Source organism: Oncorhynchus tshawytscha, linkage group LG31 (assembly GCF_018296145.1).
Source record: "Oncorhynchus tshawytscha isolate Ot180627B linkage group LG31, Otsh_v2.0, whole genome shotgun sequence".
Taxonomy (NCBI): Eukaryota; Metazoa; Chordata; class Actinopteri; order Salmoniformes; family Salmonidae; genus Oncorhynchus; species Oncorhynchus tshawytscha.
In genome coordinates, this window is record NC_056459.1 from 32,371,458 (window position 1) to 32,398,440 (window position 26,983).

General features: G+C 45.7%; 1 protein-coding gene across 1 annotated transcript in view; it reads left to right on the forward strand.

Moving 5' to 3' along the window:
* Positions 1 to 26,983, forward strand: part of LOC112229197 (gamma-aminobutyric acid type B receptor subunit 1-like) — a 306,296-nt gene that overhangs the window by 265,479 nt on the left and 13,834 nt on the right. The window contains exons 17-20 of the mRNA XM_042310436.1: positions 8,614 to 8,746; positions 9,213 to 9,329; positions 23,895 to 24,002; positions 26,519 to 26,612. Coding sequence (XP_042166370.1) covers positions 8,614 to 8,746; positions 9,213 to 9,329; positions 23,895 to 24,002; positions 26,519 to 26,612 — 452 coding nt within the window. The remainder of the gene's footprint in view (positions 1 to 8,613; positions 8,747 to 9,212; positions 9,330 to 23,894; positions 24,003 to 26,518; positions 26,613 to 26,983) is intronic.

Sequence of the window (26,983 nt, forward strand, 5' to 3'; positions counted from 1 at the left end):
TTCATTATGTGTTTCACTGGTGACCAGCCTTCATTATGACCAGCCTTCATTATGTGTTTCAGCCTGGTGACCAGCCTTCATTATGTGTTTCACTGGTGACCAGCCTTCATTATGTGTTTCACTGGTGACCAGCCTTCATTATGTGTTTCACTGGTGACCAGCCTTCATTATGTTTTTCACTGGTGACCAGCCTTCATTATGTGTTTCACTGGTGACCAGCCTTCATTATGTGTTTCACTGGTGACCAGCCTTCATTATGTGTTTCACTGGTGACCAGCCTTCATTATGTTTTTCACTGGTGACCAGCCTTCATTATGTTTTTCACTGGTGACCAGCCTTCATTGTGTGTTTCACTGGTGACCAGCCTTCATTCATTGTGACCAGTTTTTTCACTGGTGACCAGCCTTCATTATGTGTTTCACTGGTGACCAGCCTTCATTATGTGTTTCACTGGTGACCAGCCTTCATTGTGTTTTTGACCAGCCTTCACTGGTGACCAGCCTTCATTGTGTTTTTCACTGGTGACCAGCCTTCATTGTGTTTTTCACTGGTGACCAGCCTTCATTATGTTTTTCACTGGTGACCAGCCTTCATTATGTGTTTCACTGGTGACCAGCCTTCATTGTGGTTTTCACTGGTGACCAGCCTTCATTATGTGTTTCACTGGTGACCAGCCTTCATTGTGGTTTTCATTGGTGACCAGCCTTCATTGTGGTTTTCACTGGTGACCAGCCTTCATTGTGCTTTTCACTGGTGACCAGCCTTCATTGTGTTTTTCACTGGTGACCAGCATTCGCTGTGTTTTTCACTGGTGACCAGCCTTCATTGTGTTTTTCACTGGTGACCAGCATTCGCTGTGTTTTTCACTGGTGACCAGCATTCGTTGTGTTTTCGCTGGTAACGAGACCGTAAGGCGCTACAGAGTGTAGTGCGTACGGCCCAGTACATCAGTGGAGCCAAGCTTCCTGCCATCCAGGACCTCTATACCAGGCAGTGTCAGAGGAAAGCCCATAAAATCGTCAAAGACTCCAGCCATCCAAGTCATAGACTGTTCTCTCTGCTACCTCAGGGCAAACGGTACCGTAGGGCCAAGTCTAGGTCCAAAAGGCTTCTTAACAGCTTCTACCCCCCCAAGACATAAGACTGCTGAACAGTTAATCAGATGGCCACTGGACTATTTACATTGGACCCCCCCCTTGTTTTTACACTGCTGCTACTTGCTGTTTATTATCTATGCATAGTCACTTTACCCCTACCTACATGTACATATTACCTCAACTAACCTGTACCTCTGCACACTGACTCGGTACCGGTACCCCCTGTATATAGCCTCATTATTGTTATTTTATTGTGTTATTTTTTATTTTATTTTATACTTTAGTTTAGTAAATATTTTCTTAACTCTATTTCTTGAACTGCATTGTTGGTTAGGGGCTTTGTAAGTCAGAATTTCACGGTGAGGTCTACATGTAGTGGTCTGGGTGTAGCTGGTGCAGAGGAGTCACTGCATTGTTGGTTAGGGGCTTTAAGTCAGCATTTCACGGTGAGGTCTACATGTAGTGGTCTGGGTGTAGCTGGTGCAGAGGAGTCACTGCATTGTTGGTTAGGGGCTTTGTAAGTCAGCATTTCACGGTGAGGTCTACATGTAGTGGTCTGGGTGTAGCTGGTGCAGAGGAGTCACTGCATTGTTGGTTAGGGGCTTTGTAAGTCAGCATTTCACGGTGAGGTCTACATGTAGTGGTCTGGGTGTAGCTGGTGCAGAGGAGTCACTGCATTGTTGGTTAGGGGCTTTGTAAGTCAGCATTTCACGGTGAGGTCTACATGTAGTGGTCTGGGTGTAGCTGGTGCAGAGGAGTCAGGCGCAGGACAGCAGAGATGAGTAAACACAAGGAACTTTACTCAAAATATCAAAATACATGAAGTATCACCAGGCCTACAAACAACGGACCGAACTTACAATAAACAAACACGCACAAAAACTACGGGGAAAACACATAGGGTTAAATAATGAACATGTCATTGGGGAATTGAAACCAGGTGTGTAAAACAAAGACAAAACAAATGGAAGATGAAAAGTGGATCGGCGACGGCTAGAAGGCCGGTGACGTCGACCACCGAACGCCGTCCGAACACGGAGAGGAACCGACTTAGGCGGAAGTCGTGAAACTACACCTGTTATGTTCGACGCACGTGACAAATAAAATTTGACTTGAGGTGAGATGATGACTGGGAATGAAATAATAAAGTAATGAAATTGGCCTAAAACCAATGTAATATACACAACAACTGAAATATTTAATTAGTCATACTGTGAATAAATGATGGTTAATAAAAAATAAGCAGTAATGAGCAGTCACTACCATCGTGGGACTCTTATTAATTGTTATATTCTGTGTTGTTACAGAATTCAACCCACATAGTGCATTTAATGTAAAAAAAAAAAAAGTAATGTTTTTAAACCTAAAATTGATTTTTTTTTTTTTTTTTAACCGAATCAACCTCAATAAGCACAAATTGCTCAGCACTACGTTTTATGAAACCTAAACGCACTATGTAAATAACATTTGTAGCAATAACAATGACACCAATCAATACAAATATTCAATGTTGCTAATTACAAGTAATGTCCAGCAGCAATAAGGCCATCCATTGGAGTCTTCCACCAAAACAAGTCAACACACTGAACAACGAGCCATGTTGGGTCCAAGCATTTCGGTGGAGGACCAGTGCTGGCAATGTATATCTGAATCGAATACCATCAGGATAGATTGAAAGTGATGCTGTTGAATGACAAAAGCCTATCCAACCTAGCCAGTAAATAATGTGTGCTTTGCATACAAGCCATGCACAACACTGTTTTGCCTAGGGGGCCCGACCGTATAGGGGGCCCGACCGTATAGGGGGCCCGACCGTATAGGGGGCCCGACCGCCTAGGGGACCTGACCGCCTAGGGGACCTGACCGCCTAGGGGACCCGACCGCCAGGGGGACCCGACCGCCAGGGGGACCCGACCGCCTAGGGGGACCCGACCGCCAGGGGGACCCGACCGCCTAGGGGACCCGACCGCCAGGGGGACCTGACCGCCTAGGGGACCCGACCGCCAGGGGGACCCGACCTCCGGGGGGACATATTTTTTCCAACGGTCAATTATCTGGTTCATTATAATTTCTTTGTAGAAAAATATAAATTCACACTTCTCATTATCAATAGAAAAATATCAACATCAAACAATATGTACATGAATATCCTATGTTCCCTTTAACAGAACATACAGTGCATTAGGAAAGTACCCCTTCACTTTTTCCTCATTTTGTTACGTTACAGCCTTATTCTAAAATTGATTCATTTTTTTCTTTCTCATTAATCTACACACAATAACCTATAATGACAAAGCGAATAATAGTGAAGACCTCAAAACTGTTGAATACCACATATGGAATCATGTAGTAACCAAAAAAAAAAGTGTTAAACAAATCAGAAATATATTTTATAGTTGAGATTCTTCAAATAGCCACCCTTTCCCTTGATGACCACTTTGCACACTCTTGGCATTCTCTCAACCAGCTTCACCGGGAATGCTTTTCCAACAACCTTGAAGGAGTTTATTCTACAATGTAGAAAATAGTTTTAAAAAATTAAGAAAAAACGCTTGAATGAGTAGGTGTGATAAAACCTTCGACCGGTAGTGTATATATTTAAATATTTCCAATTCCTTACAACAACAACAACATGTTACATGTAATATTTTGGTTCAACCATAATGCAAACATCATCAACCAGGGGAACATATTTGGTGTACTGTATAAGCTGTAGAAAGAATACATTCATTTACAAGACCTGTTCACTGAAAATATAATTGGCCACAAGAAAGGGCATGAGATCAAAAGTCCATATTCAGACCACTAGGGGTCAATGTTTTTCAATTGGATATCCTGTAGGCCTCCCTCTGCAGTAGTAGGATCTCCATGTTACCTCCTCTCCTTGGTGGAGCAACATGCTCAATGCCTGTATATTTGAGGGAGAAGATGGGATGTTTTCAGATGATCACTGGACCTGATGACTTTGATCCTTGAACAACTAAAAAAAAGGATATTACAGAGATCGACACAATTCACAGTAAGCTCTACTTTTTAATTTGTTTTTAATTTCACCTTTATTTAACCAGGTGGGCCAGTTGAGAACAAGTTCTCATTTACAACTACGACCGACGAGACGAGCTTAATGATCCTATCGAACCGGTTGATCTTATTAAGAGTAATGCTGGATTAATATCCCTCCGGCGAGATCCTGAAGAAACCACCAAACAGGAAGAGACAAGCCGTTGACAGACGCAGAGTCCCTCTGTCAGACCATCTATCCACAGACAGCGCTACCTCTGGCTCCTCTACCAACAGTGAGCGTTTTTTATACAACAGAGGGGGCAGAGACACCGGGGCCAACGTCGAGGACAACACCCCCAGTAGGTAACGCAAACGTCGGGGGGACAAGAAATCCACTACCAGGAAATTTGGAAATATTTAAATAGGTGAAATTAATTGAAACAATAATGTATGTTGATGATAATGTTATGCTTATGCTAATGCTAATGATAACAATGGGATAATATTTTTATAGCTTTGAAATCTAAGTTAACAATAATTCATTTTGGAAAAATTATATGAATTGTCCTATTAGGCATAACAGCATTTTGTTTCCTTGCTAAAAATAAATAAATACATTTGATAAAAATTGTAGACGTGAGAAGCAAAGCAACATTAAGGCAACTTTATAACACCTGACCCTGTCACGGATCCTTCTGGAACTGTGTCATTACACACACCTGGTCCCCATTCCCACTGATTGTAATTTGCATAAATGTGCCCTTTGGTTCACCATTGGGCTGTCGATTATTGTTACAATGCCTGTTGGTCGTGTGAGTACCTGTGCTGCGTTTTGGCTTTTGTGCCGCGTGTATTGTGCAGGTGATTACGGGTCTGGTCCTGGTCATTGAGCAGGTGATTACAGTGGTGGTATCATTGAGCAGATGATTACAGATGATTACAGGTCTGGTCCCATTGTGATTACAGGTATCATTGAGCAGATGATTACGGGTCTGGTCCCATGTGGTATCATTGATTACTGGTCTGGTCCAGGTCTGGTCCCGTGTGGTGATCAGGTCTGGTCCGTGTGGTATCATTGCGCAGGTGATTACGGGTCTGGTCCCATGTGGTATCAGATGATTACAGGTCTGGTCTGTGGTATCACAGGTGTGGTATCATTGATGATTACAGGTCTGGTCCCATGTGGTATCATTGCAGATGATTACGGGTCTGGTCCTGTGTGGTATCATTGGTCCCGTGTGGTAGCAGATGATTACAGGTCTGGTCCCGTGTGGTATCATTGTGCAGATGATTACGGGTCTGGTCCCGTGTGGTATCATTGATGATTACAGGTCTGGTCCCATGTGTTATTTATTCCAGGTACTCCGTGTGTTATTTATTCCAGGTACTCCTCGCTCTTTTGATTGGGTCTCAACCCTGTGTTTTGTAGACGTGTTTGTTTGGTCTTCGTCCCCGTGCCTTTACACGGCACGCTGTAATTTGGGTAACTAAAACCACCCTATTATGCATTCCTACGCCCTGTCTACCAAATCTTTTATACCAGCGTGTCATGACCCTGTTTTTCCAAAGCCAAACCCGCCCATTGGCTGCTGAGTTTACATTTTTTAAGATGCCAAAATAGAAAATGTTTTCGGTAATTGTTTTCAATATCCAATATATTTTTTCATTGCCTGCATTCAACAAGCTTTGGACGAAGCACTTACACACAGGGCCGCCATCGCCAAAGTTCACTCAAAGGCCATATTTTAGAAGTGGGCTTATTTAAATGTTGTACATTAGAGCACTTCCGTGAGAGTCATAGGCACAATACCGTTCACGAACTGCAGTCCCCCCAAACGATTCGTCCATCATAACATTCAGTAATCAATTAATTGTTTTCATTCTTGCACCACACGATCGGTTATCAATTCATGTATTTTTCTTCTCTGTGCTACCTGCAGCATGATCAATATATTTTCCCACATGATAGACAGTTGCTGGTCGGAGAACGTCTCTGAAGCCCTGAACCCGAGGAGCGAGTATTAATCCTGCTGTAGAATTCATTGCGGCCAGCAGGTCAAACAAACGACTAAAATGAACTAGTCACTCTGACTCTCGAATCATTTGCGACCTGCACATCACTAGGAATTAACATCACTTTGCAAGCCAGCATAATGTGGTGTGATGCTGTTTTTTCTTTAGCTTATGATGCTCACCAGTGTCCAAAACACAGCGAAGGGTTGGTCACCAGTGTCCAAAACACAGCGAAGGGTTGGTCACCAGTGTCCAAAACACAGCGAAGGCTGGTCACCAGTGTCCAAAACACAGCGAAGGCTGGTCACCAGTGTCCAAAACACAGCGAAGGCTGGTCACCAGTGTCCAAAACACGGCGAAGGCTGGTCACCAGTGTCCAAAACACAGCGAAGGCTGGTCACCGGTGTCCAAAACACAGCGAAGGCTGGTCACCGGTGTCCAAAACACAGCGAAGGCTGGTCACCGGTGTCCATAACACAGCGAAGGCTGGTCACCGGTGTCCAAAACACAGCGAAGGCTGGTCACCAGTGTCCAAAACACAGTGAAGGCTGGTCACCAGTGTCCAAAACACAGCGAAGGCTGGTCACCAGTGTCCAAAACACAGCGAAGGCTGGTCACCAGTGTCCAAAACACAGCGAAGGCTGGTCACCAGTGTCCAAAACACAGCGAAGGGTTGGTCACCAGTGTCCAAAACACAGCGAAGGGTTGGTCACCAGTGTCCAAAACACAGCGAAGGGTTGGTCACCAGTGTCCAAAACACAGCGAAGGCTGGTCACCAGTGTCCAAAACACAGCGAAGGTTTGGTCACCAGTGTCCAAAACACAGCAAAGGGTTGGTCACCAGTGTCCAAAACACAGCGAAGGCTGGTCACCAGTGTCCAAAACACAGCGAAGGGTTGGTCACCAGTGTCCAAAACACAGCGAAGGCTGGTCACCAGTGTCCAAAACACAGCGAAGGCTGGTCACCAGTGTCCAAAACACAGCAAAGGGTTGGTCACCAGTGTCCAAAACACAGCGAAGGGTTGGTCACCAGTGTCCAAAACACAGCGAATGGTTGGTCACCAGTGTCCAAAACACAGCGAAGGGTTGGTCACCAGTGTCCAAAACACAGCGAAGGCTGGTCACCAGTGTCCATAACACAGCGACGGCTGGTCACCAGTGTCCAAAACACAGTGAAGGTTGGTCACCAGTGTCCAAAACACAGCGAAGGCTGGTCACCAGTGTCCAAAACACAGCGACGGCTGGTCACCAGTGTCCAAAACACAGCGAAGGCTGGTCACCAGTGTCCAAAACACAGCGAAGGTTGGTCACCAGTGTCCAAAACACAGCGAAGGCTGGTCACCAGTGTCCAAAACACAGCGAAGGCTGGTCACCAGTGTCCAAAACACAGCGAAGGGTGGTCACCAGTGTCCAAAACACAGCGAAGGCTGGTCACCAGTGTCCAAAACACAGCGAAGGCTGGTCACCAGTGTCCAAAACACAGCGAAGGCTGGTCACCAGTGTCCAAAACACAGCGAAGGCTGGTCACCAGTGTCCAAAACACAGCGAAGGCTGGTCACCGGTGTCCAAAACACAGCGAAGGCTGGTCACCAGTGTCCAAAACACAGCGAAGTCTGGTCACCAGTGTCCAAAACACAGCGAAGGCTGGTCACCAGTGTCCAAAACACAGCGAAGGCTGGTCACCAGTGTCCAAAACACAGCGAAGGCTGGTCACCAGTGTCCAAAACACAGCGAAGGCTGGTCACCAGTGTCCAAAACACAGTGAAGACTGGTCACCAGTGTCCAAAACACAGCGAAGGTTGGTCACCAGCAAAAAACACAGTGAAAGCTGGTCACCAGTGAAAGAAAACACAATGAAGGCTGGTTTGCCAGCATAACCAGCTAGACTATGCTGGTCAGTCCACCTAGACCAGCTAGACCATGTTGGTCTGCCAGCAGAACCAGTTAGACCATGCTGGCCAGACCTGCGTGACCATTATCCGACCAGCACTGACCTGGCTAGACCAGCATGGACCAACAGGACATTTATACTGGTCTATGCTGTTTTTATGATCAGCAAGGGCAGAGCTATCCAATATTCACACTTCTTCTTGACACATCCTGCGTATATGTTCTTCAGAGTGACTCTTAACAAGGATATTCACATCTCGGTGTGCGAGCTTTGACAGTTAAATCCCAAACTTTGTTTGCATTTGTGACAGACAACTAATATCTTCCCGCACTGTGTGGCAGTCTGGGCTTTCTGCATGCTGTGAATGTCTCAGAGATAAAGAGGCTGACTGACAGAGGTATTGTGTAGAGGAAGATTGTGTGTGTGTGTGTGTGTGTGTGTGTCACCATGCATGCGTGTAGACGGAGATATAGAGCCTGACAGACAGAAATATCTGTGTGTGTGTGTGTGTGCGTGCGTGCGTGCGCGTGTGTGTGCGCGCGTGCGTGCGTGTGTCTGTGTCTGTGTGTGTGTGTGTGTGTGTGTGTGTGTGTGTGTATGTCTATGGCAGGTACATCCAGAACTCCCAGCCCTACCTGAACAACATGACGGCAGTGGGGTGTATGATGGCTCTGGCTGCTGTCTTCCCTCTGGGCCTCGACGGACACCACGTACACAGGAAGCAGTTCCCCGTGGTCTGCCAGGTACACAGGAAGTACACAGGAAGTGGAGACATACCACTAAAGCATCGTGGGGGATTTGAGTTTTAAGGGTACAGGAACGCTCTGGGGTGATGTGTTCCCCTAGGTACAGATCCTAACCATAAATCAATAGTAAGGACTGACCCAAGATCAGCATCCGGGGGGCAACTTCACACTACACCTACAGCTAACAGGAAGTGGGCCCTACCACTGAGGCATTATAGGGGATTGAGTTTTATGGTAGAGGGTAGTTTAGGTCATTATCAATAAATGCCAAATGAAAGTATTGACTTAGACTTTTGAAAATGAATAATTCTTTAATAACTATTATATTTAACACATTAATACATTTGACAATGTATTTGTATTTGTTACGGCCCACCAGTTACGTACGGGCAATGTTATTGTTTAATAAATGCATAGACACAATTCATTATTGATATTTCTTTCCCCTATTCCCCCTGGCCAGTTCCGTCTGTGGCTGCTTGGCCTGGGCTTCAGCCTGGCGTACGGTTCTATGTTCACGAAGATCTGGTGGGTCCACACCGTCTTCACCAAGAAGGACGACAAGAAGGAGAAGAGGAAGGTAAATAAAGAGGAGAATGACTGGCTAAAGAAAAATAAAAAAGGTAAGGAAGGAAGGAAGGAAGGAAGGAAGGAAGGAAGGAAGGAAGGAAGGAAGGAAAGTGAATGAAAAAGAGAAACAAGAGTACCTGCCTGGCTGGGAGGCTGTGGAGGCTGGGAGGCTGTGGAGGCTGGGAGGCTGTGGAGGTTGGGAGGCTGTGGAGGCTGGGAGGCTGTGAGGCTGTGGAGGCTGTGGAGGCTGTGGAGGCTGTGGAGGCTGGGAGGCTGTGGAGGCTGGGAGGCTGGGAGGCTGGGAGGCTGTGGAGGCTGTGAGGCTGTGGAGGCTGTGGAGGCTGGGAGGCTGTGGAGGCTGTGGAGGCTGTGAGGCTGGGAGGCTGGGAGGCTGTGGAGGCTGGGAGGCTGTGGAGGCTGTGAGGCTGCCTGGCTGGGAGGCTGTGGTGGCTGTGGAGGCAGTGGAGGCTGAGAGGCTGTGAGTCTGCCTGGCTGGGAGGCTGTGGAGCCTGTGGAGGCTGAGAGGCTGTGAGGCTGCCTGGCTGGGCGGCTGTGGTGGCTGTGAGCCTGGGAGGCTGGGAGACTTTCTGCCTTTCTGTCTTTGAGGCTGGGAGGCATTCTGTCTGGGAGACGTGGAGGCTGGGAGGCAGTTGAGGTGGGGAGGCTGAGAGACTGGGAAGTCTGTGGAGGCTGAGAGGCTTTCTGGCTGGGAGTCAGTGGAGGCAGGGAGGCGTGGAGACACTGGAGGCTGGGAGACAGTGGAGGCTGGAAGAAAGGGGAGGCTAGAAGACAGTGGAGGCAGGGAAGCAGTGGAGGCTGTGGAGGCTGTGGAGGCTGGGAGGCTGTGGAGACACTGGAGGCTGGGAGACAGTGGAGGCTGGGAAGCAGTGGAGGCTGTGAAGACTGGGAGGCTGTGGAGGCTGTGGAGGCTGGGAGGCTGGGGAGACACTGGAGGCTGGGAGACAGTGGAGCCAGGGAAGCAGTGGAGCCTGTGAAGGCTGGGAGGCTGTGGAGGCTGGGAGGCAGTGGAAGCTGTGGAGGTTGGGAGGCAGTGGAGGCTGGGAGGCAGTGGAGGCTATGGAGACTGTGGAGGCTGGGAGGCTGTGGAGGCTGGGAGGCTGTGGAGGCTGGGAGGCTGTGGAGGCTGGGAGGCTGTGGAGGCTGGGAGGCTGTGGAGGCTGGGAGGCAGTGGAGGCTATGGAGACCGTGGAGGCAGTAGAGTCTGGGAGACAGTTGAGGCTGTGGAGGATGGGAGGCTTTGGAGACAGTGGAGGCTGGGAGGCAGTGGAGGCAGTGGAGGCTGGGATACGGTCCAAACTCTGAACTACTACTAACTCTACTCCTGGGTTGCGTCCCCATGTAGTGTCCTGGCTGCTCTCTAAAGGGCCTTTTACTTCATCATCCTCTCAGTCAAGGGTGCCCTATATGCACTGAAAATAATGTATTTCCCAACGTGGCATTATCATTTCACATCTCTCTCTACTACCGCTCTCTCTTTCTCTCTCTCTCTCTCTCTCTCTCTCTCTCTCTACTACCGCTCTCTCTCTCTCTCTCTCTCTCTCTCTCTCTCTCTCTACTACCGCTCTCTCTCTACTACCGCTCTCTCTCTCTCTCTCTCTCTCTCTCTCTCTCTACCGCTCTCTCTCTCTCTCTCTCTCTCTCTCTACTCTCTCTCTCTCTCTCTCGCTCTCTCTCTCTCTCTCTCTCTTTTACCTCTCTCTCCTACCTCTCTCTCTCACTCTCTCTCTCTCTCTCTCAGACAAACAGACCAGAGAGACAGATAGACAGAGAGTGAGACAGACAGACGGAGAGACACAGGGAGAAAGCGAGAGAGGCAGAGACAGAGGGAGAAAGAGGGAGAAAGAGAGAGAGGCAGATAGAGAGAGAAGGAGCGAGAGGGAGACATACAGAAAGAGTGAGAGACAGATGGAGAGACAGAGGAGGAAATAGAGAGAGACAGAAAGAGAAAGAGAGAGACAGACAGAGAGACAGAGAGACAGAGGGAGACAGACAGAGAGACAGAGAGACAGAGGGAGAAAGAGAGAAAGACAGAGAGACAGAGGGAGAAAGAGAGAAAGAGAGAGAGAGACAGAGGGAGAAAGAGAGACAGAGAGAGAGACAGACAGAGAGACAGAGAGAGACAGAGAGACAGAGAGAGAAAGAGAGAGAGACAGAGAGACAGAGGGAGAAAGAGAGAGAGACAGAGAGACAGAGGGAGAAAGAGAGAGAGAGAGAGACAGACGAGAGGCCGAGGGAGAAAGTTAGAGAGAGACAGAGAAAGAGAGAAAGACAGACAGACAGAGAGAGAAAGAGAGAGAGACAGAGAGAGAGAAAAAGAGAGAAAGACAGACAGAGAGAGAGAGAGACAGAGAGACAGACCGACAGGCCAAGGGAGAAAGTTAGAGAGAGACAGAGAAAGAGAGAAAGACAGACATAGAGAGAATGAGAGAGAGAGAGGAGAGGAGTAGAGGATCTTCCATACACCTGATGCGCCTGGCTCCTCTGTCTCCCTTGTCTCCCCTGTCTCCCTTGTCTCCCTTGTCTCCCCTGGCTCCTCTGTCTCCCTTGTCTCCCCTGGCTCCCCTGTCTCCCCTGTCTCCCTTGTCTCCTCTGTCTCCCTTGTCTCCCTGTCTCCCTTGTCTCCCTTGTCTCCCCTGTCTCCCTTGTCTCCCTGTCTCCCTTGTCTCCCCTGGCTCCTCTGTCTCCCTTGTCTCCCCTGTCTCCCTTGTCTCCCCTGGCTCCTCTGGCTCCCCTGGCTCCCTTGTCTCCCTGGCTCCCCTGTCTCCCCTGTCTCCTCTGTCTCCCTTGTCTCCCCTGGCTCCCTTGTCTCCCCTGGCTCCCCTGTCTCCCCTGGCTCCCCTGGCTCCCCTGTCTCCTCTGTCTCCCTTGTCTCCCCTGTCTCCCCTGGCTCCCCTGTCTCCCCTGGCTCCCCTGGCTCCTGGCCCTGTCTCCCCTGGCTCCCCTGTCTCCTCTGTCTCCCTTGTCTCCCCTGTCTCCCCTGGCTCCCCTGGCTCCCCTGGCTCCCCTGTCTCCCCTGTCTCCCCTGTCTCCCCTGGCTCCACTGGCTCCCCTGGCTCCCCTGGGTCCGCTGGCTCCCCTGTCTCCCCTGGCTCCCCTGGCACCTCAGGGAAAGATAAATCCCATTACTGAATATATATGACTGCTATCCTTAGCAGTAGAGTAGCAGTAGAGGCCTCCCTGGGGAGATTATATTATGGAAAGATAAAGCCCATTACTGAATATATATGACTGCTATCCTTAGCAGTAGAGTAGCAGTAGAGGCCTCCCTGGGGAGATTATATTATGGAAAGCCATGTTCAAATTGATTGAGTTCACTTTGAGTCACTTGCTTGTCCTGAGACTGTTTTACTCCAGTCAGCCAGCAACCAGCCAGCCAGCCAGCCAGCCATTCAGCCAGCCAGCCAGCCATTCAGCAGGCCAGCCAGCCATTCAGCCGGCCAGCCAACCATTCAGCCAGCCAGCCAGTCAGCCAGCCAGCCAGCCATTCAGCCAGCGTTTCAGCCATCCATTCAGCCAGTCAGTCAGCCAGCAACCAGCCAGCCAGTCAGCCAGCCAGTCAGCCAGCCATTCAGCCAGCCATTCAGCCAGCCAGGCCACCTACTCAGAGCTTGCGTCCCAAATAGCACCCTATTCCCTATATAGTGCACTACTTTTGGCCAGGTCCCATAGGGTGTCCCACAAATTAGTGCACTAAGAGTATAGCGTGCCATATGGGACGTAGGCAGAAGGCTAGAGAGAGATGTTCTGCCTAGCGCTGCGGACGCCGATTGATGCTCTCTGTTATTGTAATTTTGTGACTTTGAATTCCTTTGTGCCTTTGACGATGTGTGTTCCCTCCCCATTCAACAACGGCGTTGTTATTCTTTTTCTTTTTTTGGGGCGTTGTGTAAGATAATTTTCGGGAAAGGCTTTCGGATTTAAGGAACCTTTTGTAAAGGGATATTATATGGAAAATTGAGTGCGTGGGATAAATATGTTTTTATTTCTAGTAGATAATAGGTTCAAAATGAATTTTCTTCTCGTGTTAGGTGATCCTCTGCACTTGCTAAGTTCCATACATTTACACCGTATCTTAGATGTGAGGAACCTGTAAAGATTCAAATCGACTTCCTCTTCAGTGTTTTCCAACGGTGCTGAATGACTGATCTTGTTATCTACTAGATAGAAGAATTACTCATACTGTTATCTACTTCATAGGACAATTACTGAGTGTTATTTACTAGATAACAACATAATGACTCATACATGCTTTGCTTTATCTTGGCCAGGTCGCAGTTGTAAATGAGAACTTGTTCTCAACTGGCCTACCTGGTTAAATAAAGGTTGAATAAAAATAATACATTTTAAAAATCTTGCCACCTTCTTCGGTATCGGTGTCCCTTCCAAGGGACGCTTGAGCTAAAGTAGGCTGATGCGATTAGCATGAGGTTGTAAGTAACAAGAACATTTCCCAGGACATAGACATGTTTGATATTGGCAGAAAGCTTAAATTCTTGTTAATCTAACTGCACTGTCCAATTTACAGTAGCTTTTACAGTGAAATAATACCATGCTATTTGTTGAGGAGAGTGCACATGAAACATGAACAGTTATTAATAAACAAATTAGGCACATTTGGACAATCTTGATACACAATTTTGAAAATAAATGCAATGGTTCTTTGGATCAGTCTAAAACTTTGCACATGCACTGCTGCCACCTAGTGACCAAAACCTGAATTGCACCTGGGCTGGAATAATACATTATGGCCTTTCTCTTGCATTTCAAAGATGATGGTACAAAAAAAATACAAAAGAACGGTTGGTTTTTTCATTGTATAATCTTTCACCATATCTATTGTGTTATATTCTCCAACATTCCTTTCACATTTCCACAAACTTCAAAGTGTTTCCTTTCAAATGGTACCAATAACATGCATATCCTTGCTTCAGGGCCTGAGCTACAGGCAGTTAGATTTGGGTCCTGAGCTACAGGCAGTTAGATTTGGGTATGATATTTTAGGCAAAAATCCTTAACAGGATTTTTATCAACAGCAGTCAATTATTAATTGTCACCTTATTCAGTCTCTTATTCAGAACATCATAAAATTCTTGCTTATCTTCACGAACCCTGGCTAACAAGTTGAATCAACAATACAAAGAAATGCCTTATTTATTTACTAAATACCTAAATAATCACACAGAATTACATATACACAGGATGGATCATACATCGATTACTAATCATGTCATAAAAGAAAAAGTCCCTAGCGGACGAAACCGATATGATGGCTGGTTACACAAAGAAAGGTGGTTGGGTATGAATGAAAGAGCGGGAAGACTGAGGGACAAAGGGGATTGGGTTTCTGTCGGACCGTGAGAAGCTATGCTACCGTAAATACAGAATCTTATGCATTCTAATAACCACCCATTCGGAAAAGGAAAATGCAAGATATATATTTACACTGAGCTGCGCTTCGATAGATGGGTCGAAGATGGAAGACTGGTTTGCCCAGCAGAGATCACCCTTGTCCTTTGTAGAATATTTTGGGTCGTAATGTTGTAGAGTGGATACGTTGAAGTATCCTGTCTTCTCATAGGATTGTCTGTCCTTTCTTAGGCCACGTACGTTTACAGCTTGAGCTGATAAACTTAACGCCTAGGATGTATCACTTTTTTAGTGAATAAGAGTACTCAGCTCGTGTTGTATTCTGGCTGGTCTAGTCCAAATTCATCCTTCCAGCGTGGTGATCATCACCTCCACGTTGACATTAACCCTTTTAAACGTATGGACACCAATCCTCACGTCTTCGGGAACTGAGGTTGACTTCAGTCAATGGGCTTGTGTTGGGGGAGAGAAGGGCGTGTTTCATAGTTCTCAACCAATGTCTGTTCACCTGGGCGTGGCCACTTAGTGAGCATAGTTTACTTATGAAAACAATTCTCTCATTTAGAAGCTAAAATTACATTTAATATTTTCAACAATAGTTTCATATTTAAACATTTAAATTGTACAACAATTCCATGTGAGTCTGATAACTATAATGTGTAGACTTTCCAACATACAATTTATGTTGTCCTGTCATCAGTAATAATGTCTCAGACGACAACTGATCTGACATCATATTCAACTGGTTGGATTACAGAAATATTGCACCTTTCCCCAACCTTTTGATGTTACCAGACTCTCTCTATGTTACCAAAGGGCTTTCTAAGAGTCCATTCTGTAGAGTGGAGAGAAAAGTGGGAAAGGTATTTATGGGAGGTCATGAACCTCACCCAACAGGGCAACGTCATGACAACTAGATACAAGATTGACTCACACATCTTGTTATCTACTAGATCGAAGATTGACTCACACATCTTGTTATCTACTAGATAGAAGATTGACTCACACATCTTGTTATCTACTAGATAGAAGATTGACTCACACATCTTGTTATCTACTACATAGAAGATTGACTCACACATCTTTTGACTCACACATCTTGTTATCTACTACATAGAAGATTGACTCACACATCATGTTATCTACTACATAGAAGATTGACTCACACATCTTGTTATCTACTACATAGAAGATTGACTCACACATCCTGTTATCTACTACGTAGAAGATTGACTCACACATCTTGTTATCTACTAGATAGAAGATTGACTCACACATCTTGTTATCTACTAGGTAGAAGATTGACTCACACATCCTGTTATCTACTACATAGAATATTGACTCACACATCTTTTGACTCACACAACTTGTTATCTACTACATAGAAGATTGACTCACACATCTTGTTATCTACTACATAGAAGATTGACTCACACATCTTTAGAAGATTGACTCACACATCTTGTTATCTACTACGTAGAAGATTGACTCACACATCTTGTTATCTACTACATAGAAGATTGACTCACACATCTTGTTATCTACTACGTAGAAGATTGACTCACACATCTTTTGACTCACACATCTTGTTATCTACTACACAGAAGATTGACTCACACATCTTGTTATCTACTACATAGAAGATTGACTCACACATCTTGTTATCTACTACATAGAAGATTGACTCACACATCTTGTTATCTACTACATAGAAGATTGACTCACACATCTTGTTATCTACTCACACATCTTGTTATCTACTACATAGAAGATTGACTCACACATCCTGTTATCTACTACATAGAAGATTGACTCACACATCTTACTTATCTACTACATAGAAGATTGACTCACACATCCTGTTATCTACTACGTAGAAGATTGACTCACACATCTTGTTATCTACTAGGTAGAAGATTGACTCACACATCCTGTTATCTACTACATAGAATATTGACTCACACATCTTTTGACTCACACATCTTGTTATCTACTACATAGAAGATTGACTCACACATCTTGTTATCTACTACATAGAAGATTGACTCACACATCTTTTGACTCACACATCTTGTTATCTACTACATAGAAGATTGACTCACACATCTTGTTATCTACTACATAGAAGATTGACTCACACATCCTGTTATCTACTACATAGAAGATTGACTCACACATCTTGTTATCTACTACATAGAAGATTGACTCACACATCCTGTTATCTACTACGTAGAAGATTGACTCACACATCTTGTTATCTACTACATAGAAGATTGACTCACATCTTGTTATCTACTACATAGAAGATTGACTCACATCTTGTTATCTACTACGTAGAAGATTGACTCACACATCTTGTTATCTACTACATAGAAGAATATCTGACTCACACATCTTGTTATCTAGTAGATAGAAGATTGACTCACACATCTTGTTATCTACTACATAGAAGATTGACTCACACATCCTGTTATCTACTACGTAGAAGATTGACTCACACATCTTGTTATCTACTACATAGAAGATTGACTCACATCTTGTTATCTACTACATAGAAGATTGACTCACACATCCTGTTATCTACTACTCACACATCTTGTAGAAGATTGACTCACACATCTTGTTATCTACTACATAGAAGATTGACTCACATCATCTTTTGACTCACACATCTTGTAATCTACTACATAGAAGATTGACTCACACATCCTGTTATCTACTACATAGAATATTGACTCACACATCTTTTGACTCACACATCTTGTTATCTACTACATAGAAGATTGACTCACACATCCTGTTATCTACTACGTAGAAGATTGACTCACACATCTTGTTATCTACTACATAGAAGATTGACTCACACATCTTTTATCTACTACATAGAAGATTGACTCACACATCTTGTTATCTAGTAGATAGAAGATTGACTCACACATCTTGTAATCTACTACATAGAAGATTGACTCACACATCCTGTTATCTACTAGGTAGAAGATTGACTCACACATCCTGTTATCTACTAGATCGAAGATTGACTCACACATCTTGTTATCTACTAGGTAGAAGATTGACTCACACATCCTGTTATCTACTACATAGAAGATTGACTCACACATCCTGTTATCTACTACGTAGAAGATTGACTCACACATCTTTTGACTCACACAACTTGTTATCTACTACACAGAAGATTGACTCACACATCTTGTTATCTACTAGATACAAGATTGACTCACATCTTGTTATCTACTACATAGAAGATTGACTCACACATCCTGTTATCTACTACGTAGAAGATTGATTCACACATCTTGTTATCTACTAGATAGAATATTGACTCACATCTTGTTATCTACTACATAGAAGATTGACTCACACATCCTGTTATCTACTACATAGAAGATTGACTCACATCTTGTTATCTACTACATAGAAGATTGACTCACACATCTTGTTATCTACTAGATAGAATATTGACTCACACATCTTGTTATCTACTACATAGAAGATTAACTCACACATCTTGTTATCTACTACATAGAAGATTGACTCACACATCCTGTTATCTACTACATAGAAGATTGACTCACACATCTTGTTATCTACTACATAGAAGATTGACTCACACATCCTGTTATCTACTACATAGAATATTGACTCACACATCTTGTTATCTACTACATAGAAGATTGACTCACACATCTTTTGACTCACACATCTTGTTATCTACTACATAGAAGATTGACTCACATCTTGTTATCTACTACATAGAAGATTGACTCACACATCCTGTTATCTACTACATAGAAGATTGACTCACATCTTGTTATCTACTACATAGAAGATTAACTCACACATCCTGTTATCTACTACATAGAAGATTGACTCACACATCTTTTGACTCACACATCCTGTTATCTACTAGATAGAAGATTGACTCACACATCTTGTTATCTACTACGTAGAAGATTGATTCACACATCCTGTTATCTACTAGATAGAAGATTGACTCACACATCTTGTTATCTACTACGTAGAAGATTGACTCACACATCCTGTTATCTACTACATAGAAGATTGACTCACACATCTTGTTATCTACTACATAGAAGATTGACTCACACATCCTGTTATCTACTACGTAGAAGATTGACTCACACATCTTGTTATCTACTACATAGAAGATTGACTCACACATCTTGTTATCTACTACGTAGAAGATTGACTCACACATCTTGTTATCTACTACATAGAAGATTGACTCACACATCTTGTTATCTACTACGTAGAAGATTGACTCACACATCTTGTTATCTACTACATAGAAGATTGACTCACACATCTTGTTATCTACTACATAGAAGATTGACTCACACATCTTGTTATCTACTACATAGAAGATTGACTCACACATCTTGTTATCTACTACATAGAAGATTGACTCACACATCTTGTTATCTACTACATAGAAGATTGACTCACACATCTTTTGACTCACACATCTTGTTATCTACTACATAGAAGATTGACTCACACATCCTGTTATCTACTACGTAGAAGATTGACTCACACATCTTGTTATCTACTACATAGAAGATTGACTCACACATCTTGTTATCTACTAGACAACAAGCTGGGGGAGGCAGGTAACCTAGTGGTTAGAGCGTTGGACTAGTAACCAAAAGGTTGCTGGATCAAATCCCTGAGCTGACAAGGTAACAATATGTCTTTCTGCTCCTGAACAAGGCACTGTTCCTAGGCCGTCATTGTAAAATAAGAATTTGTTCTTCACTGACTTGCCTATTTAAAGAAAGGTACAATTAAAAAAGACAGAAGATTGACTCCAAAATCTTGTTATCTAGTGTCGACTTCATATACCTCCTCTTCTTTATCGTTCTGCTTACTTTGAGGGTGATAAATAGTATTCGCTACAGAGCTTTAATCCTCTTGCATAAACGCACCAAAATCAATATCACATTTACGCTATTCGTCCTTTGTCTCTCCTTGCTTTGTTTTTTGTTTCAAACGGTTTCGCAAAATATATTTCTTATTTTTCCATCAGTACTGCCAATAGAGCGCTGGTTGTGGGTGTTGAGTCGAGACACAACCTCGTTGTCTATTTCAACGGTGCTGTTCAACCAGTTTGCTTTTGGGGGCAGATAGAATTGGCCTCTTAGTAATGGATCATTGTTTTCTCGTCAAGCTCAGGCTCCAGTCTATTTATGTCGTTGTTAATCCCTCACAGTCAAACCAAACAGATGCAGGTGTGGGACTTTATCCCCTGTGTTCATCCAGCCAAATGTGCTTCTAAAATGGCAGCCTGTTCCTTATATAGCACCCCTGGTCAACAGTAGTGTACTGACTATATCCCTGGTCAACAGTAGTGTACTGACGATATCCCTGGTCAACAGTAGTGTACTGACTATATCCCTGGTCAACAGTATCCCTGGTCAACAGTACTACTGTATATCCCTGGTCACTGTGTACTGACTATCCCTGGTCAACAGTAGTGTACTGACTATCCCTGGTCATCAGTAGTGTACTGACTATATCCCTGGTCAACATCAACAGTAGTGTACTGACTATACCCCTGGTCAACAGTAGTGTACTGGTCAACAGTAGTGTACTGACTATATCCCTGGTCAACAGTAGTGTACTGACTATATCCCTGGTCAACAGTAGTGTACTGACTATATCCCTGGTCATCAGTAGTGTACTGACTATATCCCTGGTCAACATCAACAGTAGTGTACTGACTATACCCCTGGTCAACAGTAGTGCACTGACTATATCCCTGGTCAACAGTAGTGTACTGACTATATGGGATAGAGGGGGCGTCTAGAGGGGTAGAGGGGTGGTCTAGAGGGGTGGTCTAGAGGGGTAGAGGGGTGGTCTAGAGGGGTGTCTAGAGGAGTAGAGGGGTGGTCTAGAGGGGTAGAGGGGTGGTCTAGATGTGTGGTCTAGAGGGGTGGTCTAGAGGGGTAGAGGGGTGGTCTAGATGGGTGGTCTAGTGAGGTAGATGGATGGTCTAGTGAGGTAGAGGGTGATCTAGAGGGGTGGTCTAGAGGGGTGGCCTAAGTGAGGTAGATGGGTGGTCTAGTAAGGTAGAGAGGTGGTTTAGAGGGGTGGTCTAGTGAGGTAGAGGGGTGGTCTAGTGAGGTAGAGGGGTAGTCTAGTGAGGTAGAGGGGTGGTCTAGTGAGGTAGAGGGGTGGTTTAGAGGGGTAGAGGGGTGGTCTAGTGAGGTAGAGGGGTGGTTTAGAGGGGTGGTCTAGTGAGGTAGAGGGGTGGTCTAGAGGGGTAGAGGGGTGGTCTAGTAAGGTAGAGGGGTGGTCTAGTGAGGTAGAGGGGTGGTCTAGTGAGGTAGAGGGGTGGTTTAGTGAGGTATAGTGAGGTAGAGGGGTGGTCAAGTGAGGTAGAGGGGTGGTTTAGAGGGGTAGAGGGGTGGTCTAGTGAGGTAGAGGGGTGGTTTAGAGGGGTGGTCTAGTGAGGTAGAGGGGTGGTCTAGTGAGGTAGAGGGGTGGTCTAGTAAGGTAGAGGGGTGGTCTAGTGAGGTAGAGGGGTGGTCTAGTGAGGTAGAGGGGTGGTTTAGTGAGGTATAGTGAGGTAGAGGGGTGGTCAAGTGAGGTAGAGGGGTGGTCTAGTGAGGTAGAGGGGTGGTTTAGAGGGGGTCTAGTGAGGTAGAGGGGTGGTTTAGTGAGGTAGAGGGGTGGTCTAGTGAGGTAGAGGGGTGGTTTAGTGAGGTAGAGGGGTGGTCTAGTGAGGTAGAGGGGTGGTCTAGTGAGGTAGAGGGGTGGTCTAGTGAGGTAGAGGGGTGGTTTAGAGGGGTGGTCTAGTGAGGTAGAGGGGTGGTTTAGTGAGGTAGAGGGGTGGTTTAGTGAGGTAGAGGGGTGGTATAGTGAGGCAGAGGGGTGGTTTAGTGAGGTAGAGGGGTGGTCTAGTGAGGTAGAGGGGTGGTTTAGAGGGGTGGTCTAGTGAGGTAGAGGGGTGATCTAGTGAGGTAGAGGGGTGGTTTAGTGAGGTAGAGGGGGTGGTTTAGTGAGGTAGAGGGGTGGTTTAGTGAGGTAGAGGGGTGGTCTAGTGAGGTAGAGGGGTGGTCTAGTGAGGTAGAGGGGTGGTCTAGTGAGGTAGAGGGGTGGTCTAGTGAGGGCGGGGTGGTCTAGTGAGGTAGAGGGGTGGTTTAGTGAGGTAGAGGGGTGGTCTAGTGAGGTAGAGGGGTGGTCTAGTGAGGTAGAGGGTGGTCTAGTGAGGTAGAGGGGTGGTCTAGAGGGGTGGTCTAGTGAGGTAGCGGGGTGGTCTAGTGAGGTAGAGGGGTGGTTTAGAGGGGTGGTCTAGTGAGGTAGAGGGGTGGTCTAGTGAGGTAGAGAGGTGGTTTAGAGGGGTGGTCTAGTGAGGTAGCGGGGTGGTCTAGTGAGATAGAGGGGTGGTTTAGAGGGGTGGTCTAGTGAGGTAGAGGGGTTGTCTAGTGAGGTAGAGAGGTGGTTTAGAGGGGTGGTCTCGTGAGGTAGAGGGGTGGTCTAGTGAGGTAGAGGAGAGGTCTAGAGGGGTGGTCTAGTGAGGTAGAGGGGTGGTTTAATGAGGTAGAGGGGTGGTCTAGTGAGGTAGAGGGGTGGTCTAGTGAGGTAGAGGGGTGGTCTAGAGGAGTGGTCTAGTGAGGTAGAGAGTGGTCTAGAGGGGGTCTAGTGAGGTAGAGGGGTGGTCTAGATGAGTGGTCTAGTGAGGTAGAGGGGTGGTCTAGTGAGGTAGAGGGGTGGTTTAGAGGGGTGGTCTAGTGAGGAAGAGAGGTGGCCTAGAGGAGTGGTCTAGTGAGGTAGAGGGGTGGTCTAATGAGGTAAAGGGGTGGTCTAGTGAGGTAGAGGGGTGGTCTAGAGGAGTGGTCTAGTGAGGTAGAGGGGTGGTCTAGAGGAGTGGTCTAGTGAGGTAGAGGGCTGGTCTAGTGAGGTAGAGGGGTGGTCTAGTGAGGTAGAGGGGTGGTCTAGTGAGGTAGAGGGGTGGTCTAGTGAGGTAGAGGGGTCGTCTAGAGGGGTGGTCTAGTGAGGTAGAGGGGTGGTCTAGTGAGGTAGAGGGGTGGTTTAGAGGGGTGGTCTAGTGAGGTAGAGGGGTGGTCTAGTGAGGTAGAGGGGTGGTCTAGTGGGGTAGAGGGGTGGTCTAGAGGGGTGGTCTAGTGAGGTAGAGGGGTGGTCTAGTGAGGTAGAGGGGGGTGGTTTAGAGGGGTGATCTAGTGAGGTAGAGGGGTGGCCTAGAGGAGTGGTCTAGTGAGGTAGAGGGGTGGTTTAGAGGGGTGTTCTAGTGAGGTAGAGGGGTGGTCTAGTGAGGTAGAGGGGTGGTCTAGAGGAGTGGTCTAGTGGGGTAGAGGGGTGGTCTAGAGGGGTGGTCTTGTGAGGTAGAGGGGTGGTCTAGAGGAGTGGTCTAGTGGGGTAGAGGGGTGGTCTAGAGGGGTGGTCTTGTGAGGTAGAGGGGTGGTCTAGAGGAGTGGTCTAGTGAGGTAGAGGGCTGGTCTAGTGAGGGTAGAGGGCAGGTCTAGTGAGGTAGAGGGGTGGTTTAGCAGGTCTATATAGGGTACCAAAGAAGTCGTCTAGTGAGGTAGAGGGGTGGTTTAGCAGGTCTATATAGGGTACCAAAGTAGTGGTCTAGTGAGGTAGAGGGGTGGTTTAGCAGGTCTATATAGGGTACCAAAGTAGTGGTCTAGTGAGGTAGAGGGGTGTTTTAGCAGGTCTATATAGGGTACCAAAGTAGTGCTCTAGTGAAGTAGAGGGGTGGTTTAGCAGGTCTATATAGGGTACCAAAGTTGTGGTCTAGTGAGGTAGAGGGGTGGTTTAGCAGGTCTATAGAGGGTACCAAAATGGTGGTCTAGTGAGGTAGAGGGCTGGTCTAGTGAAGTAGAGGGCAGGTCTAGTGAGGTAGAGGGTGGTTTAGCAGGTCTATATAGGGTACCAAAGTAGTGGTCTAGTGAAGTAGAGGGGTGGTTTAGCAGGTCTATATAGGGTACCAAAGTTGTGGTCTAGTGAGGTAGAGGGGTGGTTTAGCAGGTCTATAGAGGGTACCAAAGTAGTGGTCTAGTGAGGTAGAGGGGTGGTTTAGCAGGTCTATATAGGGTACCAAAGTAGTGGTCTATGGAGCCAATAAGGTGTCATTTAAGACACGGCCTAACTGACAAGTCCTCCTGTATCCCATGATTCCTTGCAGCACCTGGAGCCGTGGAAACTCTACGCCACCGTGGGGGTGCTGCTGGTCATTGACGTCCTGTCACTCATGATCTGGCAAATAGTGGATCCTCTACACGTCACTGTGGAGGTATGAGTCATGACTCAATGTCTCAATGTCCTCCTCTTTCTCTCTCTCTATCTCGATGGCTTCTCTCTTCTTCTCTCGCTTTCGCTCTCTCTCTATCTCGATGGCTCCTCTCTTCTCTCTTCTTCTCTCTCGCTTTCGTTCTCTCTTTATCTCGATGGCTCCTCTCTTCTCTCTTCTTCTCTCTCGCTTTCGTTCTCTCTCTATCTCGATGGCTCCTCTCTTCTCTCTCGCTTTTGTTCTCTCTCTATCTTGATGGCTCCTCTCTTCGTCCTCTCTCTCTCCTCTTTGCTGGTCTCTTCCTGTTTGTTTTCGGAGATGCATCAGCATCGATTAGCTCCTTACTATATCAAGATTAGTCAAAGAATGAGTTTATTGTGAATTTATAAAAATCATATTTTAAAATATAAGGATGAGAGAAAAGGTGGTCCATATAAAGAATATTGTAATCATACCTCAACTACAATGGGCAGGATAGAGTGTATGTGTTTACAATCAATGCTCTGGATAATCTGTACGTGGCTATAGTGAATCTATAGTGAATCTATAGTGAATCTATAGTGAATCTATAATGAATCTATAGTGAATCTATAATGAATCTATAAAAATTAATCTATAAAAATGTGTATATATACACTACCAGTCAAAACTTGACACACATACTCATGACAGGGTTTTGCTTTTTTGCTTTTTTGCTTTTTTATACATTGTAGAATAATAGTGAAGACATGAACACTGAGAAAATAACACATTTGGAATCATGTAGTAACCAAAAATTGCTAAAAAATATATTTTAGATTTTAGATTCTTCAAAGTAACCACCCTTTGCCTTGATGACAGCTTTGCACACTCTTGGCATTCTCTCAACCAGCTTCATGAGGTAGTCACCTGGAATGCATTTCAATTAACAGGTGTGCCTTGTTAAAAGTTCATTTGTCTATTTTCTTTCCTTCTTAATGTGTTTGAGCCAATCAGTTGTGTTGTGACAAGGTAGTGTTGGTATACAGAACATAACCCTATTTGATAAAAAAACAAGTCCATATTATAGCAAGAACAGCTGAAATATGCAAAGAGAAATGACAGTCCACCATTACATTAAGACATAAAGGTCAGTTTATCCGGAAAATGTCAAGCTCTATGTTGAAACTGTCCCTCATGAGGACCGCCACAGGGACGGATGACCCAGCATTACCTCTAATGCAGAGGATACGTTCATTAGAGTTACCTCTCTCATGAGGACCGCCACAGGACCCAGCATTACCTCTAATGCAGAGGATACGTTCATTAGAGTCACCAGCCTCAGAAATTGCAGCCCAAATAAACTCTTCACAGAGTTCAAGTAACAGACACATCTCAACATCAACTGTTCAGAGGAGACTGTGTGAATCAAGCCTTCATGGTCGAATTGCTACAAAGAAACCATTACTAAAGGACACAAATAAGAACAAGAGACTTGATTGGGCCAAGAAACCAGGAAATGTGGAAATCAGTGGAAATCTGTACATTGGTCTGATGAATTCAAATTTGAGATGTTTGGTTCCAACCTCTGTGTCTTTGTGAGACGTAGAGTAGTTGAACAGATGATCTCCGCATGTTTGGTTCCCACAGTGAAGCATGGAGGAGGTGTGATGGTGTGATGGTGCTTTGCTGGTGACACTGTCGGTGATTTGTTTCAAATTCAAGGCACACTTAACCTGCATGGTTACCACAGCATTCTGCAGCAATACGTCATCCCATCTGATTTGGGCTTAGTGGGAATATCATTTGTTTTTCAACAGGACAATGACCCAACACACACCTCCAGGCTGTGTAAGAGCTATTTGACCAAGAAGGAGAGTGATGGAGTGCTGCATCAGATGACCTAGCCTCCACAATCACCTGACCTCAACCCAGTTGAGATGGTTTGGGATGAGTTGGACCACAGAGTCAAGGAAAATCAGCCAACAAGTGCTCAGCATATGTGGGAACTCCTTCAAGACTGTTGGAAAAGCCATCCTCATGAAGCTGGTTGAGAGAATGCCAAGAGTGTGCAAAGCTGTCATCAAGGCAAAGGGTGGCTACTTTGAAGAATCTAAAATCTAAAATATATTTAGATTTATTTAACACTTTTTTGGGGTTACTACAGGATTCCATGTTTGTTATTTTATAGTTTTGATGTCTTCACTATTATTCTACAATGTAGAAAATAGTATAAAAAAAAAAAAAAAAACTTGTGTGTGTAGGTGTGAATTAAACTTAAACTTTTTGACTGGTATGTGTGTGTGTTCATTATCGACCTAAGGATATAGTATGTGTCCACGAGGCATGTGTATACTGTAAACATGACAATAGTGCAGTAGCCTTAAAGATATCCCTCTCTTAGTTTTTCCATTAATCTATAAAACCGTGGCTGAATAGAGGGAGGAAAGTAAATCAGAATTGAACCTGTACTATTACTGTTTATTCCTGTTTTATGCGTCTGATATTTAAAGTACAGTAAGTTGAGGGAAATATTATTATTCTTCTATTTGTCTGAGTAGAAGTTTGTGAGAGAGGCCCCTAAAGGAGACCTGGATGTTCTGATCCAACCTCTGCTGGAACACTGCAGCTCAGACAAGATGAATACTTGGCTTGGTAAGGAAGGAGGGAGGGGAGGGAGGGGGGAGGGAGGGAGGGGAGTGAGGGAGGGAGGGAGGGAGGGAGGGAGGGAGGGAGGGAGCGGAGTGAGGGGAGGGAGCAGAGTGAGGGGAGGGAGGGAGGAGGGAGGGAGGGAGGGGGAGGGAGGGAGGGAGGAGGAGGAGGGAGGGAGGGAGGGAGGGGAGGGAGGGAGGGAGGGAGGGAGGGGAGGGAGGGAGGGGAGGGAGGGGGAGGGAGGGAGGGAGGGAGGAGGGGGAGGGAGGGAGGGGAGGGAGGGAGGGAGGGAGGGAGGGAGGGAGGGGAGTGAGGGAGGGAGGGAGGGAGAGGGAGGGGAGGGAGGGAGGGAGGGGAGGGAGGGAGGGAGCGAG